We start from the raw sequence: 16,878 nt of genomic DNA, 5'->3' as shown, positions 1-16,878 counted from the left end.
AACTCTCTACTCTACATTTCAACATAATAGCCAGGAAGCTCAGCTCTAACTTAGTCAAGGGGTAGCTTGGCCCCAGATTCCTGGGTTTTTCCTGCAATTCTAATCAAAGTTGAAACCATGCGACCTTGGAATGGAAGCTGGGGTCACGGCCCTATGAGGAAGATATCAATCAGCCAGCTCCCAACAACAGCTGAGTGTGAGGGTAGAGGAGTGAGAGCTGAGAGGACAGACTCAGCCTTTCTCTTTCTCTGTCACTTTCTCTCTCTTTCTCTCTCTTTCTTTCTCTGTCTCTCTCTCTCTCTGTCTCTTTCTCTGTCTCTTTCTCTGTCTCTTTCTCTGTCTCTCTCTCTCTCTCTTTCTCTGTCTCTCTCTCGCTCTCTGTCTCTCGCTCTCTCTGTCTCTTTCTCTCTGTCTCTTTCTCTCTGTCTCTTTCACTCTTTCTGTTTCTCTCTGTCTCTTTCTCTGTCACTTTTTCTGCCCTCTGACATATAGCAATAAGGGTAATCACCCCATAGAAGACAGACAGTGGTCCCTAAATCTCTCCCTCCCTCTCTCCTTCCTTCTTTCCCTCCATACGTCTCTCAGAGATCCACAGAGCATTCAAACACACATCAGCACATAATGCCTGTGTAGATGGAGAACAGATCAATGGTACTAAATTGATCTTGAGAAAAAACTAGGGGGTTGCACAGTGCATTTAAAGATACAAGCACAATGATTAGGGAGGGAGACAGGGGTCATTGGTTATCACCGTTTTCCACCAGTGGATGTGGCCATTTCCATGGCTGCTCCTGGCTGCTGATCCACATAGCAAGCAATAACAGAGAAGGTAGGCAATTAATTTGTCTCCTTTCTTGCCGTGGTGAAAGGCAAGCCAGGGAACGCCATTTCAACTAATTACCTTGCACAGTGGATTCTTATTTAAACTCTAATGTTCATGTTAATGCAAGCCTCTTTGGCAGTTGAGTTGAACATGCATAGCTCTCTAGCCAGTCTGCATGTAATCGATCTGTCTGGATTGACTAAAAGGATATGTCCATGCATGTAGCTTAGGTTTCACAAATATAGATATTAATACTGTACTCTTCAATTGGTTTTAATTTCCTACTTAATAATCTGTCAGTTGTACCTCTTACTAAAGCTTCAGCTATATGATTCATCAGGATATAGGCCTAAATTGGAATGAAATGCTTCCAAATTACTAGGCCTACACAATTTGTTTGGGCACAACTTAGACCTACAATATCATTCACACTTTTAAAAAATAAAGATAAATCCAAACTAAATCAAAAATCCAAACTAAATGTGATTGTATATGTAGTTGCTGGTTTGTTACAAAGGGTTGTGTTCCAAGTTTTACCAGTAGAGGGAGCACGGACTAATAGTAAAATAATACTCACGCAAATGACCATTATAAAAACATCAATTTTCACATTACACCATTCAATTTCCATGAGTTGTCCAGAAAAATAAATGAATGCTTCCTTTTTTCTGGTTAATGACAAGAATATATGTCAAGAAAACTGCAGTGCACTTCTAAAGAGCATGGATGGGTATTGTGCAGTAGCCTGTAATAGGAAAAGATTATGGATATTATTAGATGACCAAATAGCATTTGTCCTGGTAGTCATCACAACATTGAGGTACAATATACAAAATTAAAATTGGACTATAGAACCTGGCTCTATCTACGCTGCTTTATTCCAAGAAATAAGGCTCTTTACCATGTGAGACATAGTAAAAGAACAGAACAGAATAGAAGAATACTGTAGCACTCTTAAACTACTCTTGTCTTCATTAGGGCAGAGCATTTTTCACAATTCTCTCAATGGGATTAGTCACAGACGTAATGCAGTAACAGCAGTAGGCTACATAAGCATGTCTTTGCTTTGATTGAATATTTAATTAATCTTTGCACCAAAAAAATAAACGTTATGAGCACTAAACATTTAACTACAAATTGAGAATTGAGGTTTTAAATTTAGACAAATGAGGCTAAATTAGCTTTCCAGTTGCGTGACTATTTTCTGAACTGCGATGTTCTTCCTTCTCGCCCTTTCTTTCGCCTCTGTATGGAGTAATGGTCATATTTCAACAGCAAGATTATTCGTAATCAAATGCAACAACTTTCAAATGATGATTTTGAAATGTATTTGTAGCCGACTTGATTCAAATCGTGGGATATCGCATGGGAAACATTAATTATGACGGCTAGGGATACATGTAGCCTACATAATGATTCGACCATAGATTTCACACTATATATTTGCATCCAGAGCTATTATGTCAATCGGACACATAAAGAAACCAATACGGAGCAAAACTAAACAATAAACAGAAAATGCATCATTGTATCAGTTTGTGATACAAAGATGCGATAGGGTGCATGACAGTTTTACCTCTTATCTCTCTCTTGTAAACAACCTAAGTCGCGAATATTATTTTATACAAGACTGGTTGAACTCAAACTTCAGCTGTAAACATATCTTACCTTCGTACACAGGGGCCATCGGTGCAAGGACTTCTGTTATTCATGGCAGAAAATAAAGCAAGATATCTGTTCAGAACTCAATAAAAATCTGCCATCTTGAGCCACTGACAGAGTCTCTGTCTCCTGCATTACTAGCCCAGTTTATTAGTGAGAAAACATGTCTAAAATCCCATCCAGGGTTCCAAATTCGTGCTCAGTCCACGGGAAAATTATAAAGGAAGATTTCTGCAACACAACCCCGCGGATTGTGAATTGTTTTTAGCTCAAATGTTGAGCCAAATTGCAGGTTGACTTAAGCTAGAGTATAACATGACTGTAGAGACCCTGCAAAAGTTGCAATGAGAACAGCGGAGCGAGTTTGGTGTAGTATAGTCAATTGACTATCGAATCGGTCGTAGTCATAGCAAGGTAAAAAAAAAAAAAATGCATCTCTTTGGGGCCCCATTAGTTTCGTTTTAATAACAGTTGCGTGTCGTGTAACTTTGTAATCATTCATCTAAAATGTTTAATGTAAATTGATATTGTGAGAAAAACCTTAGGCATACGTAATATGTAATCTAAAATAACAGTAGGTTATGTATGCATGTGGATGGAGTAGCCTTAATTACTGTAGTTAGGCCTATACTGTTTCCCAATAAAGATAAAAACCTAATACATTTTTTACGAATGTTATTAAAAATCCTTGCCTACTGTGCAAAATGATTTTTTAGACCTCACACGTCTAATTAATGTTATACATTTAAGCAACATTAAAAAATAGGGTAAATAGGCTCATTGCAATTATTAATTAAGCTGTAATTAAGCTATAATTCACTTCTCCAGCTTGGCATCCTTATATTAAAAATAACAGTCTAACACAAATAATATCAGGTGCGTAGTAACCTAACAATTGAACCACTAGTATTAGCAAAATATCTACAGGAACAAATGCAAATGTCACATGTCATGAACTATTACGCATGAATAAGCAGTCCAACCTCACATTCAATTCGTTGGAATAAGTTAACAAAGTATCTCTGGGTCTTGTTTTAGAACTGCGCATTTAACATTGTGTTGAATGATTCTGTGGGCCATTCGTCGTGCCTGTGTCAAGCACTCGTCATACAGTATGACGACATTAGATTTGCACAGAATTAACTCGAGCCAAAGATCATGGATATACTGACAAGATACCTGTCTCTCCGCTCTAATAATGGGAGTCGTTGTCCACAAAGTGGTATGGTGGGCTTCCTCCCACCTATCCTTTCTTTGGATTGGTGGATACATCTTATTATTGTAATTTTTTATATATTCGATTAGGGTTGTTGACGTCAACCGCCTGTACGCAATGGAGATAAATCCAACGCTCCTAGCCTCATAATATGAACATGCATAGCCATCTCAAGACAATATAAAGTGTTTTTTTAAAGTTACCGGGATGTCACGTGTCCTACTTATATCAGTACACTCATAAAAATGTAAGCATTACGAAACTTATTTTCGATCAAATAAACCTCACGTAGAAAATAAGACATTATTTTTTGTTGTTGACCAAATTCGACACTCTCGCGTTGATCTCCATACAACAATCTATTGCTTGTTGTGCGAAACAACGAAAATACGCAACCTGCTGGGGGGAGACATATTTTCCGCCGAGTTGGGCCTCTCTCTTCCTCTTCCTCTTCCTCTCTGCAAGTGTTAAACCCGATTACAGGTTAACACAGTAATCTGCCATTTACCAGCAACGTTAAAATTCAACTTCTGCACTATTTTCCCCAGTCACACCCCGGCGGCACATTTTATATTTTCTTAAAGAGAAAAGGGGCGTCAGTTTTTTTGCTCACTCTTCCCCTGTTGATAATAAAATAACAATATATAGGCTATAGAACCATCATTAAAATAATACATTCAGCAGGCTATTATAGATATTTTGAATGCATGAGTCTAAAACACATTGTGGATGAATGGATAGATGAATGCATGACATAATATGTGTGATATAACTGGATAACATTAATTATATTGCATAAAATAGAAATAATTATGTTATTAGTATACTATTTATTATAAGCCTACTTCTGAGACCTTTATGCCATGTTGCTGTATAGGTCTGTGGTGCCAGTGAAATAACATCAAGAACATAATTTGTTTGTAATACTTTCCAATCTGGACTCTAAAGTCAGTGCACTGTCAACTTTACATGCACCTCGTGGACATTCTCATCATCCTCTCCCCACAGCAACTTCTGCAGCAGATCAAATCTGATCTGAGTCATGCATACCATTGCATCCATCATCTGGAATCCTAAAACATAAAACAAAAACAATTAGAACAGAGTTTGTTCTCCATAAAGTCAGCCATAGGACCACGTAACCTAATGATATAAAATAAAGCGTTTTCTAATTTGGGGCCACAGTTAACTACGCTACAAACCGTATACATGACTGTAAATGTGCTTGTTATACATAGCCTAGTCAAGTGCATACGCAATAGGCTAATCTGATTTATGAAATTTACTTTATCTATATAGGCCTATTATGTTGATCAATTTGTCAGCAAAGCAATGCCTTTCAATTTGACAACATATTGTTTTCCTTTACACTATTTTATTTTCTAAATGTAGGTGTTAGCCAGAGTCTATCTGAACAGCTGCTTCTGCTTGAGCAAAAGACATTCAACGACCAGGAGAAAAAAACACGCACAGATGTAGTCCTTCTAGAGAACTACAGTACGTAGTCATCTCTTCCGTGTCAACAACAAGAAGTCGGCCAACTATATATACTCTACAATCAAGTAATACCGAGGTAAGAATTAAAAGGTAAATATATACATTAACTCTATGTAATTGTGTTCACTCTATAGTTACTGCAAGCTGCGAGTGACTGCCGTAAATGTGTCAAAATGTATCAGTTGTGATCACGTGCAACCTTCAGCGACATAATGCAACATTGTAGCATTATCAAACACCAGTCTTACAATGTCAATTTAAGCATATTAAACGGTCATATATTTTGGCATGGGTTATTTGATAGCTATTCCCATAATTGTTTAACTCAAATCCCATGATCAGTCGAATTAGGCTATGTTATGTGACAGCAACTCAATTCAATGTAGCCATCACTCCTAGACTGGTGTTGTCGGTATTAGGTTGTTAAGTAATATTTATCATTATCTGTCAACAACGTTGCTGGGACTGGACACAATCTTTAACATACATTTAATCATTGTTGAATGAAAGGAAACTGGCAAAATACTATTTCAAATTGGACTAGAAAATATAATACAGTTCTATTAAGCTATACCTCATTAGACAAAAACTGTAGGCTATCTGTACAAAGTTAATGGCCCATAAATGTAATAATCTTATTCAGTAATTGTCCCATTTTTCCTAAATAATTATATTATTAATTAATTGTAGTATCCATAATTATATAAGCCATAACAGTAGTAAGGACTTTTTGATTGAGGTTACCTTAATTTATGTCTGAAATGCGTCTAGGCAAGTACATGATCAAACTGGATTCTGAATTCCTATAGAAGTCTAGTCAGAATAGTTAATTTCACAAGCATGTTGTACTCTTTTGGAAATTATGGCAGAATGCATCAACACAGAGCTTGTACAGAATATTCTGGATTTCTTTCTATAGTGACTTGAATTAATACATAGACCCAGACCTACATGATCCTCAACTATGTCAAGGTTAACATATTGTGTTAAATATCTACTGAATACTGAATGTTTCTCACAGTCACAGAAGAAGCATGGACTTTGATGTTCAATATATAGGCTGATTGATTTTAAAAGGCAACTCTACCACTTTTCGACCCGATTTTCATCGGTTTTAAATACCAGTGTCTACATATGTGAAAACTGTGCATTTCTACATTTTGAAGAAAAAAATCTAAAGTTAAAAAGTTCTACCCAAAGACATCATCAAAAGTAAAAACTTTTTGAAAACAGTGATTTTCAAACACTATGAGATTTACGGTTACATGGGGAGTGAGAAAATACCCTCCTCTGGCTAGAAACTCGTTGCAGGTTTTGAAAATCACTGTTATTCTTACTTTTAATCTTACCTTGTGATGTCACACACATGCATTTTTTATTTTTGCAACCTCAGATCATAGACATTTGGTGCTGGAGATAATGAATATGGCGTTGAAAAGTGGCGGAATTGCTCTTTAATAGAGATATAAAGGCAGATGAAAAGACTAGCATGTTCAAATGGGTCATTTTTTGAAAGATCTTATTAGTCATATTTAAGAAGTGACCTGCAGATCTGTGCTGACTATCTGGATGACTCCCAAAAGGCACCCGATTTATTCCCTATATAGTGCACTACTTTTGACCAGGGCCCATTGGGCTCTGTTCAAAAGTCATGTGCTATGTAGGAAATGGGCCCTGGTCAAAGTAGTGCACTATATTGGGAACAGGTTGCCATTTGAGACACAGCCTATCTGTTGTGCTACATGTCTGGGGTAAGGATAGGGATAGGGAGAGAAGGGATACGGAGAGGAGGGAGAGGTAGAGGTGGGGGAGCCAGCTGTAGTGCAGAGAGAGAGGCTGTTTTCACACTCATTATTATGTGTCAGTGGAAAAACATCTCACCCCATGTAATATAATGAAATAGCCTATACAGTGCTGAATCAGCCTAAATGTGTTGTTGTCCTGCTGTTATCTCCCTCCGCTGTGCTGCATGTTGTGTATAATTGTCTCAGTAATGATCCTCTGTGCTCTAGTGTATAAATATAAGGTAGATTACAACTGCATGCACTGTAAATATAAAATTGAAACATACGCTCCTCTGTTTATTATTTTATGATTAAGCTTATCAATGTGTTCTAAAACCAATAACCTGAGAAAATTGATTTTGAAATGTTGTTTAATTTTTGCATGGTTAAACCAGACTGAATGTAGTTACGGTCTACACTTGACACTTACAGTACATTCAACTTCTGCTATCAGAATGCAAAGCTATCAGAATGCAAAGTTGCTTTGTGGTTTGATTGTGTTCAGATCTGTCTGACGACTTCAGGATGTGGTCAGGGATGCATTGTGTGAGGATTTCTCCTTAATCTGGATGCAATCAGCACATACAATGGGCGAAAGCATATACAATGGGCGACATCATCAGCATTCCTCCCACAAGTCTCCAGAAAACGTGTGTTTTGGGACAGAGAGGCAACTTTTCATTATAATGTTGGAGGAAATACACGTTCCTAGCATGTGAACGTATTTGCGGGCCTCCTAAATGCTGGCCAGCTAGCTAATATTCATAAACAAATATTTTTTTGTTTGGCTAGAGTTATGCTAACCCGTTTGTAATCCCTTTAGCATTGCTTGCTAGCTTTCTGGCTAGCGACAGAGGTGAACTAACTAGTTAGCTACAGTAGTTAGCTACTGCCATCAGTTGTTGTTGTGTTATTGTCATATGTTGCCTATTCCACCATTTGTAGAATGCATACTGTCATTTGAATATAGCGTAGGTAAAAGGAATCCGGACACACTGCAGACACAGTCAATACATTTAAATGTATACTACCGTTCAAAAGTTTGGGGTCACTTTTTGAAAGAAAAGCACATTTTTTTCCATTAAAATAACATAAAATTGATCAGAAATACAGTGTAGACATGGTTAATGTTGTAAATGACTATTGTAGCTGAAAATGGCAGATTTTTGGGGGAATATCTACAAAGGTGTACAGAGGCCCATGATCAGCAACCTTCACTCCTGTGTTCCAATAGCATGTTATGTTAGCTAATCCAACTTTATCACTTTAAAAGGCTAATTGATCATTAGAAAAACCTTTTGCAGTTATGTTAGTACAGCTGAAAACTGTTGTGCTAGTTAAAGAAGCAATACAACTAGCCTTCTATAGACTAGTTGAGTATCTGGAGCATCAGCATTTGTGGGTTCGATTACAGGCTCAAAATGGCCAGAATGAAGAACTTTCTTCTGAAACTCGTCAGTCTATTCTTGTTCTGAGAAATGAATGCTATTCCATGCGAGAAATTGCCAAGAAACAGAATATCTCCTACAACTCGGTGTACTACTCCCTTCACAGATCAGAGCAAACTGGCTCTAACCAAAATAGAAAGAGGAGTGGGAGGCCTCGGTGCACAACTGAGCAAGAGGAGAAGTACATTAGTGTCTAGTTTGAGAAACAGATGCCTCATAAGTCCTCAACTGGCAGCATTAAATAGTACCCGCAAAACACTAGTCTCAACGTCAACAGTGAAGAGGCGACTCCGGGATGCTGGCGTTTTGTTGGTGTTTTGTTGATGTTCTGGTTTATGGTAGGAAGATTTTAATTAATACTGAACAAAAATATAAACGCAACATGTGAAGTGTTGGTCACGTGTTTCATGAGCTGAAATAAAAGACCCCAGAATTGTTCCATACGGAAAAAAAACAACATATTTTTCTCAAATTGTGTGGACATGTTTACATCCCTGTTAGTGAGCATTTCTCCTTTGCCAAGATAATCCATCCACATGACAGGTGTGGCATATCAAGAAGCTGATTAAACAGCATTACACAGGTGCACTTTGTGCTGGGGACAATAAAAGGCCACTCTAAAATGTGCCAGCTAACTTTGATTAACTTTGATTAACAGCCAAAAATAACAATTGATTTTATAGTTAATTAAGAATGCTATTTCTTAGATATATGTTTTTGGTTGTTATGAAAAATCCATGCAGTATTTTTCTGGATTAATATACAAGATAATATGAAATACACTTGTGTGAAAATGTCCTTATGGTTTCTGTTGGTATGCAGGGTGGTGATGTTCCTGCATATGAAAAGAAAGTGGGTTACTGTGAAGCAGCCTATTTTAGCTGTAAACACAGTTAGATTGATCTGACAATGATTTTTCTACTCATCAGCTGTTTTGAGTTATGAGCCATACACAGCTCAAGCATAACCAAATACACAGTAAAGGCACAGATAAGCAATCAATGCTAAAACATAGCATATTTATTTCCAGAAACACAGAACACTGGCATTCTATGTGCTCAGTCTCTGTCTATTGACATGTACATGCTTTTCCAGAGTGTACTGTTCTTTTTTCTCAAAATGTAATTTTTGTGTTGCCCAATGTCCTGTCTGTACCACACATTGAGGGTGACTGAGTGTGCTTGTACTGAGTGTGACTCAGTGTGTGATCATCTGGCCTGTATGTCCCTCTCAGAGGGTTGGTCATTCAGTAACACATTGTTCCAGAGGAAAGGGCAGACAGGACAGAGGAGGCTCTCAGCCTCAGGGCTCTTTCTAAGCAGGGGAAGGGAAGGGTGAAGAGCTAGCAGGAGGTTTGGACAAAGCTTCTGCTGAAACAAATCATTGATGGAGAGGTGAATGTTACCTTAGAAACCACAAACCTGCAGAGATTGAGAGAGTTGAAGTAGGCCCAGAGCAATTAATATGTGTTTTTCTTATGTGGTGACACGTGCGCCAATCTACAGTAAGTAACATAATAACAAATACCCATCATAATCTGTCAGTTTAAACTAGAGATGTATGGAGGTAGTTTTGTACCAGCAAAAATAAGGGGTTAAATAATTGTCAAATAATTGTAAAAAAAAATATTTCATTAGCTTTCTCCTAGATATAGGACAGACCATTCAAAACCTTCTTCCTTATGTATTTTATATTTTGACTGTCTTTTTTTGCCATTTATGAATTCAAGGTGTTTCTATGGGCTTTAGTGTAAAGGCCAAATACTTGTCTAAAATTCTACATCAAATAGCTAAATGATCCATGGTATCTTTTTTTTCTTTTTTTTCTTTTTTCTTCTTTTTTTTAACCCGCGCTTCTCCCCAATTTCGTGGTATCCAATTGTTGTAGTAGCTACTATCTTGTCTCATTGCTACAACTCCCGTACGGGCTCGGGAGAGACGAAGGCTGAATGTCATGCGTCCTCCGGTACACAACCCAACCAGCCGTACTGCTTCTTAACACAGCGCGCCTCCAACCCGGAAGCCAGCCGCACCAATGTGTCGGAGGCTACACCGTGCACCTGGCAACCTTGGCTAGCGCGCACTGCGCCCGGCCCGCCACAGGAGTCGCTGGTGCGCGATGAGACAAGGAGATCCCTACCGACCAATCCCTCCCTAACCCGGACGACGCTAGGCCAATTGTGCGTCGCCCCACGGACCTCCCGGTCGCTGCAGTACAGTGCCCTTAACCACTGCGCCACCCGGGAGGCCGGTATGACCATCTTAAAACAATTCAATATGTTAGCTTAGTAGTATCCCACGCCAACGGCTTAGACTTTTAGAAGTTAACTGCCAGAAGGCAGGTAGGCAGGAGGTTCAGCAAAATAGTTGTTTTATTCACAAAATAAGGATAGCCTAGTGATAGCAGTTTAGGATAAGTGATGATTTATGTCAGCAAGGCATATGTAAAAATAACTTAAAAAACAAACAAAAGATTAGCAAAAACTTCTCAAGAAAGAATTGAACTGTATCAAAATTGCATTTGACCTAAGGAAATAGGTTTAGCCTGGCTGACGCGACCCACATGCCTCACAGCTCACCCACTGGGCAAAAACTGGTTTAAACAACAAATCATTCTATGTGATGACGTTGAATCAATGTGGAAAACTGATTGGATTTGCAAAAAGTCATCAACATAAGGGAATGTAATTTTTTCACTCAACATTTAACCTAAATCCAATGACATGGTGACATGTTTTTGTTAACCAGATTTAAATCAAAACTAGACGTTGAACCGACGTCTGTGCCCAGTGGACAGGGAGAGCTGTGACTGGAAAGTAGGCCGTTTGTTAATGTAATATTGTGTGTGGCTGTGTGTGGCTGTGCATGTGGGTGTTTGAGTGAGAAAGACACAAAGGAGAACCAATCAGTAAAAAAGCACTGCCCCCTTCATTATCGATGCATTGTGCCGACAACATCAAAGAGCCGTTCCAGACTCTAAAGTCAGGAGGACTTCGAGAGTTAGGTGTTATACAGCGTACCCACACATGGATAGGCTAAATATTACTCATCAGAGCTCCTCGCTGTCGAACACGACAACCAGCAAAGCCAGGTAGAAATGTTTATTTATTTTATTTTTATTTCACCTTTATTTAACCAGGTAGGCTAGTTGAGAACAAGTTCTCATTTGCAACTGCGACCTGGCCAAGATAAAGCATAGCAGTGTGAACAGACAACACAGAGTTACACAAGGTGTAAACAATTAACAAGTCAATAACACAGTAGAGAAAAAAGAGAGTCTATATACATTGTGTGCAAAAGGCATGAGGAGGTAGGCGAGTAATTACAATTTTGCAGATTAACACTGGAGTGATAAATGATCAGATGGTCATGTACAGGTAGAGATATTGGTGTGAAAAGAGCAGAAAAGTAAATAAATAGGGATGATAAGTGAGATACACCTGCTGGAGCGCGTGCTACGGGTGGGTGTTGCCATCGTGACCAGTGAACTGAGATAAGGCGGAGCTTTACCTAGCATGGACTTGTAGATGACCTGGAGCCAGTGGGTCTGGCGACGAATATGTAGCAAGGCCAGCCGACTAGAGCATACAGGTCGCAGTGGTGGGTGGTATAAGGTGCTTTAGTAACAAAACGGATGGCACTGTGATAAACTGCATCCAGCTGGCTGAGTAGAGTGTTTGAAGCTATTTTGTAGATGACATCGCCAAAGTCGAGGATCGGTAGGATAGTCAGTTTTACTAGGGTAAGTTTGGCGGCGTGAGTGAAGGAGGCTTTGTTGCGGAATAGAAAGCCGACTCTAGATTTGATTTTAGATTGGAGATGTTTGATATGAGTCTGGAAGGAGAGTTTCCAGTCTAGCCAGACACCTAGGTACTTATAGATGTCCACATATTCTAGGTCGGAACCATCCAGGGTGGTGATGCTAGTCGGGCGTGCGGGTGCAGGCAGTGAACGGTTGAAAAGCATGCCTTTGGTTTTACTAGCGTTTAAGAGCAGTTGGAGGCCACGGAAGGAGTGTAGTATGGCATTGAAGCTCGTTTGGAGGTTAGATAGCACAGTGTCCAAGGACGGGCCGGAAGTATACAGAATGGTGTCGTCTGCGTAGAGGTGGATCAGGGAATCGACCGCAGCAAGAGCAACATCATTGATATATACAGAGAAAAGAGTCGGCCTGAGAATTGAACCCTGTGGCACCCCCATAGAGACTGCCAGAGGACCGAACAGCATGCCCTCCGATTTGACACACTGAACACTGTCTGCAAAGTAGTTGGTGAACCAGGCAAGGCAGTCATCAGAAAAACCGAGTCTACTGAGTCTGCCGATAAGAATATGGTGATTGACAGAGTCGAAAGCCTTGGCAAGGTCGATGAAGACGGCTGCACAGTACTGTCTTTTATCGATTGCGGTTATGATATCGTTTAGTACCTTGAGCGTGGCTGAGGTGCACCCGTGACCGGCTCGGAAACCAGATTGCACAGCGGAGAAGGTACGGTGGGATTCGAGATGGTCAGTGACCTGTTTGTTGACTTGGCTTTCGAAGACCTTAGATAGGAAGGGCAGGATGGATATAGGTCTGTAACAGTTTGGGTCCAGGGTGTCTCCCCCTTTGAAGAAGGGGATGACTGCGGCAGCTTTCCAATCCTTGGGCATCTCAGACGATATGAGAGGTTGAACAGGCTGTCAATTGGGAAAAAATTTCAGTCTCTCGATGTGCAAAACTGATAGAGACATACCCCATGCGACTTACAGCTGTAATCGCAGCAAAAGGTGGCGCTACAAAGTATTAACTTAAGGGGGCTGAATAATTTTGCACGCCCAATTTTTCAGTTTTTGATTTGTTAAAAAAGTTTGAAATAACCAATAAATGTCGTTCCACTTCATGATTGTGTCCCACTTGTAGTTGATTCTTCACAAAAAAATACAGTTTTATATCTTTATGTTTGAAGCCTGAAATGTGGCAAAAGGTAGCAAAGTTCAAGGGGGCCGAATACTTTCACAAGGCACTGTAGCTAGTGCTACACCTGGGCTAAACCATAGATTCAATGAACAGGGATGCATGTGACCGATTCCCTGTTTAAATATAATTTACCCAACACATAGGCCATGAAATGGTATAAAAGCAAACTTATCATATTTTTATCTGCCTTATACTCAAACGTTTTACTATAGGTGTCACGACTTCCGCCAAAGTCGGTTCCTCTCCTTATTCGGGCGGCGTTCGGCAGTCGACGTCACCGGTCTTCTAGCCATCGCCGATCCACCTTTCATTTTCCATTTGTTTTGTCTTGTCTTCCTGCACACCTGGTTTACATCTCCTACTAATTAACATGTGCATTTAACCTTCTGTTCCCTCCATGTCTGTGTGGGGTATTGTTTATTGTCAAGGTTGGTATGCTTCCGGCTGGTTTGCGCCGGGTTTTGTTTTATACTCGTGCTTTGTGGCAGCTGGTACTTTGTACTTGGGTTTTGTACTTTGTGCTGCCTCACTTGTTCTTTGGGAATTTGTTTTGTGACGCGGTTGCATTCTGTGTTATGATTGCCTAAGTAAAGTGCTTTGTCCATTCATCTCTGCTCTCCTGCGCCTGACTTCCATGCACCAGCTACACCCACCATTGACAATAGGTGATATGTCATTAAACAAATAAACCAAAAACACTAAATGACAGTACATGCACACGTCCGCGGTGGAAGCACCTTGTAAAGTATGCGAACATGCACGAATGGAGCTCTGAGAAGCGGGAACAAACACAAAGCAGGCCTAAGCATTCAAAATAAATGCACAAACTTACATAACCTAGCTAGATATAACTTTTAACCTAGAAGTCAACAGTTATTGTTTGTGTTTTACAAGCACCTTTCACCTGCATTCTGTTTATCTGTTCAACTCATGATCTTGACTATTTAAATGCTTTGTCTTCTCATTGCTGCCCCATACATAGGCTTATTCACACACACCTTCTCTTCTCTCCATAGGAGCTCTTTGGCCGGTGGTAGTTTTGGCCTGAGTTGGTGATCGGCATCATGGAGGTGGTTATGAACATTCTCAAGACACCAGTGCCCAGTGGGGTGTCTATGACCCTGGGCCTGTTCATGATCTTCCTGGCTCTGCTGTACTGGTAACTCAATGTCTTCTGCCTCTAGTCTAGGTCAATAGAACAAATCCAAAACTCAGCATGTATTGTACACAGATGTGTCATGTGTGTCTGTTGGTGCTGTATGTATTTTTCAGTCTAGTTGGGTTATATTTCCACTAATATGATCCCACTATGGAAAGGGCAGACTCTCACGAACACGATGGTGTTTTCTGTTTTCTACAAAACCCCACAAGTGTCACTGGACTCGTTTGAAGGTAAACCAGTACCGGTTTAAAAAATGAATGGATGTATGGAAATTGGGATAAATATGTATCAAACATATTTGTAAACATTTTTAAAACATAAACATTTGGGATACCTACAGGGGTCGTTAAATTCCAAACCAAATAGCGTAACAGTCCATGTTAGCTTAGTAGTTAGTTCACAGAAGCCGGCATATCACTGTGATTGTATGGTGTTCAGATGACACACACAAAAAGTCCTCAATTCAGGATGAGTGCTTAATCAGCATACACCAGTCAAAATAGAATGTGCTTACTCTCAACCCTCATCACATCTGACGAAAAGTGAGAAAACGACTTTGCAGAAGGAGCACGTCTAATTTTAGCCCCACATTAGCTAGGATTAGTAGTCGTTGAGTTCAGCCATGTGAGATTGCTGCCATACAAAGGAGTGAGAGGGCCTGACAAGCATGGTCTTTCTCCTTGCAGAGCACGGAGACTGACTGAACACTGGTCACTGTGCAAATCAAAATCAAATGTATTTATAAAGCCCTTCTCACATCAGCTGATATCTCAGTGCTGTACAGAAACCCAGCCTAAAACCCCAAACAGCAAGCAATGCAGAAGCACGGTGGCTAGAAAAAACTCCCTAGTAAGGCCAAAACCTAGGAAGAAACCTAGAGAGGAACGAGGTTACGAGGGGTGGCCAGACCTCTTCTGGCTGTGCCGGGTGGAGATTACAACAGAACATGGCCAAGATGTTCAAATGTTCATAAATGTCCAGCATGGTCAAATAATAATAATCACAGTAGTTGTCGAGGGTGCAGCAAGTCAGCACCTCAGGAGTAAATGTCAGTTGGCTTTTCATAGCCGATCATTAAGAGTATCTCTACCGCTCCTGCTTTTCAACTCTAGAGAGTTGAAAACAGCAGGTCTGGGACAGGTAGCACATCCGGTGAACAGGCCAGGGTTCCATAGCCGCAGGCAGAACAGTTGAAACTGGAGCAGCAGCACGGCCAGATGGACTGGGGACAGCAAGGAGTCATCATGCCAGATAGTCCTGAGGCATGGTCCTAGGGCTCAGGTCCTCCGAAAGACAGAAAGAGCGAATTAGAGAGAGCATACTTAAATTCACACAGGACACAGAATAAGACAGGATAAGTACTCCAGATATAACAAACTAACCCTAGCCCCCCGACACATAAACTACTGCAGCATAAATACTGGAGGCTGAGACAGGAGGGGTCAGGAGACACTGTGGCCCCATCCGATGATACCCCTGGACAGGGCCAAACAGGAAGGATATAATCCCACCCACTTTGCCAAAGCACAGCCCCCACACCACTAGAGGGATATCTTCAACCACCAACCTACCATCCTGAGACAAGGCCGAATATAGCCCACAAAGATCTCCACCACAGCACAACTCAAGGGGGGGCGCCAACCCAGACAGGAAGATCATGTCAGTGACTCAACCCACTCAAGTGACGCACCCCTCCTAGGGACGGCATGAAAGAGCACCAGTAAGCCAGTGACTCAGCCCCTGTAATAGGGTTAGAGGCAGAGAATCCCAGTGGAGAGAGGGGAACCGGCCAGGCAGAGAGAGCAAGGGCTGTTCGTTGCTCCAGAGCCTTTCCGTTCACCTTCACACTCCTGGGCCAGACTACACTCAATCATATGACCCACTGAAGAGATGAGTCTTCAGTAAAGACTTAAAGGTTGAGACCGAGTCTGCGTCTCTCACATGGGTAGGAAGACCATTCCATAAAAATGGAGCTCTATAGGAGAAAGCCCTGCCTTCAGCTGTTTGCTTAGAAATTCTAGGGACAATTAGGAGGCCTGCGTCTTGTGACCATAGCGTACGTGTAGGTATATACGGCAGGATCAAATCAGAGAGATAGGTAGGAGCAAGCCCATGTAATGCTTTGTGGGTTAGCAGTAAAACCTTGAAATCAGCACTTGCCTTAACAGGAAGCCAGTGTAGGGAGGCTAGCACTGGAGTAATATGATCAAATGCTTTGGTTCTAGTCAGGATTCTAGCAGCCGTATTTAGCACTAACTGAAGTTTATTTAGTGCTTTATCCGGGTAGCCGGAAAGTAGAGCATTGCAGTAGTCTAACCTAGAAGTGACAA

The 16,878-nt window shown here is 40.6% G+C and overlaps 2 protein-coding genes across 17 annotated transcripts in view; one reads left to right on the top strand and one right to left on the bottom strand.

The window, feature by feature from the left end:
* LOC139373975 (homeodomain-interacting protein kinase 2-like) overlaps positions 1-2,831 on the bottom strand; it is a 109,473-nt gene extending 106,642 nt beyond the window's left edge. For all 14 annotated transcript variants that reach the window (XM_071115048.1, XM_071115049.1, XM_071115069.1 and 11 more), the window contains exon 1: positions 2,492-2,831. In XM_071115048.1, coding sequence (XP_070971149.1) covers positions 2,492-2,510 — 19 coding nt within the window. In that variant the 5' untranslated portion in view covers positions 2,511-2,831. The remainder of the gene's footprint in view (positions 1-2,491) is intronic.
* Positions 2,832-5,165: 2,334 nt separating this feature from the next.
* The window catches only part of LOC139373949 (thromboxane-A synthase-like), a 141,709-nt gene continuing 129,996 nt past the window's right edge, over positions 5,166-16,878 (top strand). Inside the window, exons 1-2 of one of the 3 annotated variants that reach the window (XM_071115040.1) lie at positions 5,166-5,288; positions 14,403-14,545. In XM_071115040.1, the coding sequence (XP_070971141.1) occupies positions 14,451-14,545 (95 nt within the window). In that variant the 5' untranslated portion in view covers positions 5,166-5,288; positions 14,403-14,450. The remainder of the gene's footprint in view (positions 5,289-14,402; positions 14,546-16,878) is intronic. The other 2 variants (XM_071115035.1, XR_011627629.1) reach the window with 2 other exon arrangements.

The sequence above is a fragment of the Oncorhynchus clarkii genome, chromosome 2, assembly GCF_045791955.1.
Source record: "Oncorhynchus clarkii lewisi isolate Uvic-CL-2024 chromosome 2, UVic_Ocla_1.0, whole genome shotgun sequence".
NCBI lineage: Eukaryota > Metazoa > Chordata > Actinopteri > Salmoniformes > Salmonidae > Oncorhynchus > Oncorhynchus clarkii.
This window is presented reverse-complemented; position numbering and strand designations above follow the sequence as displayed.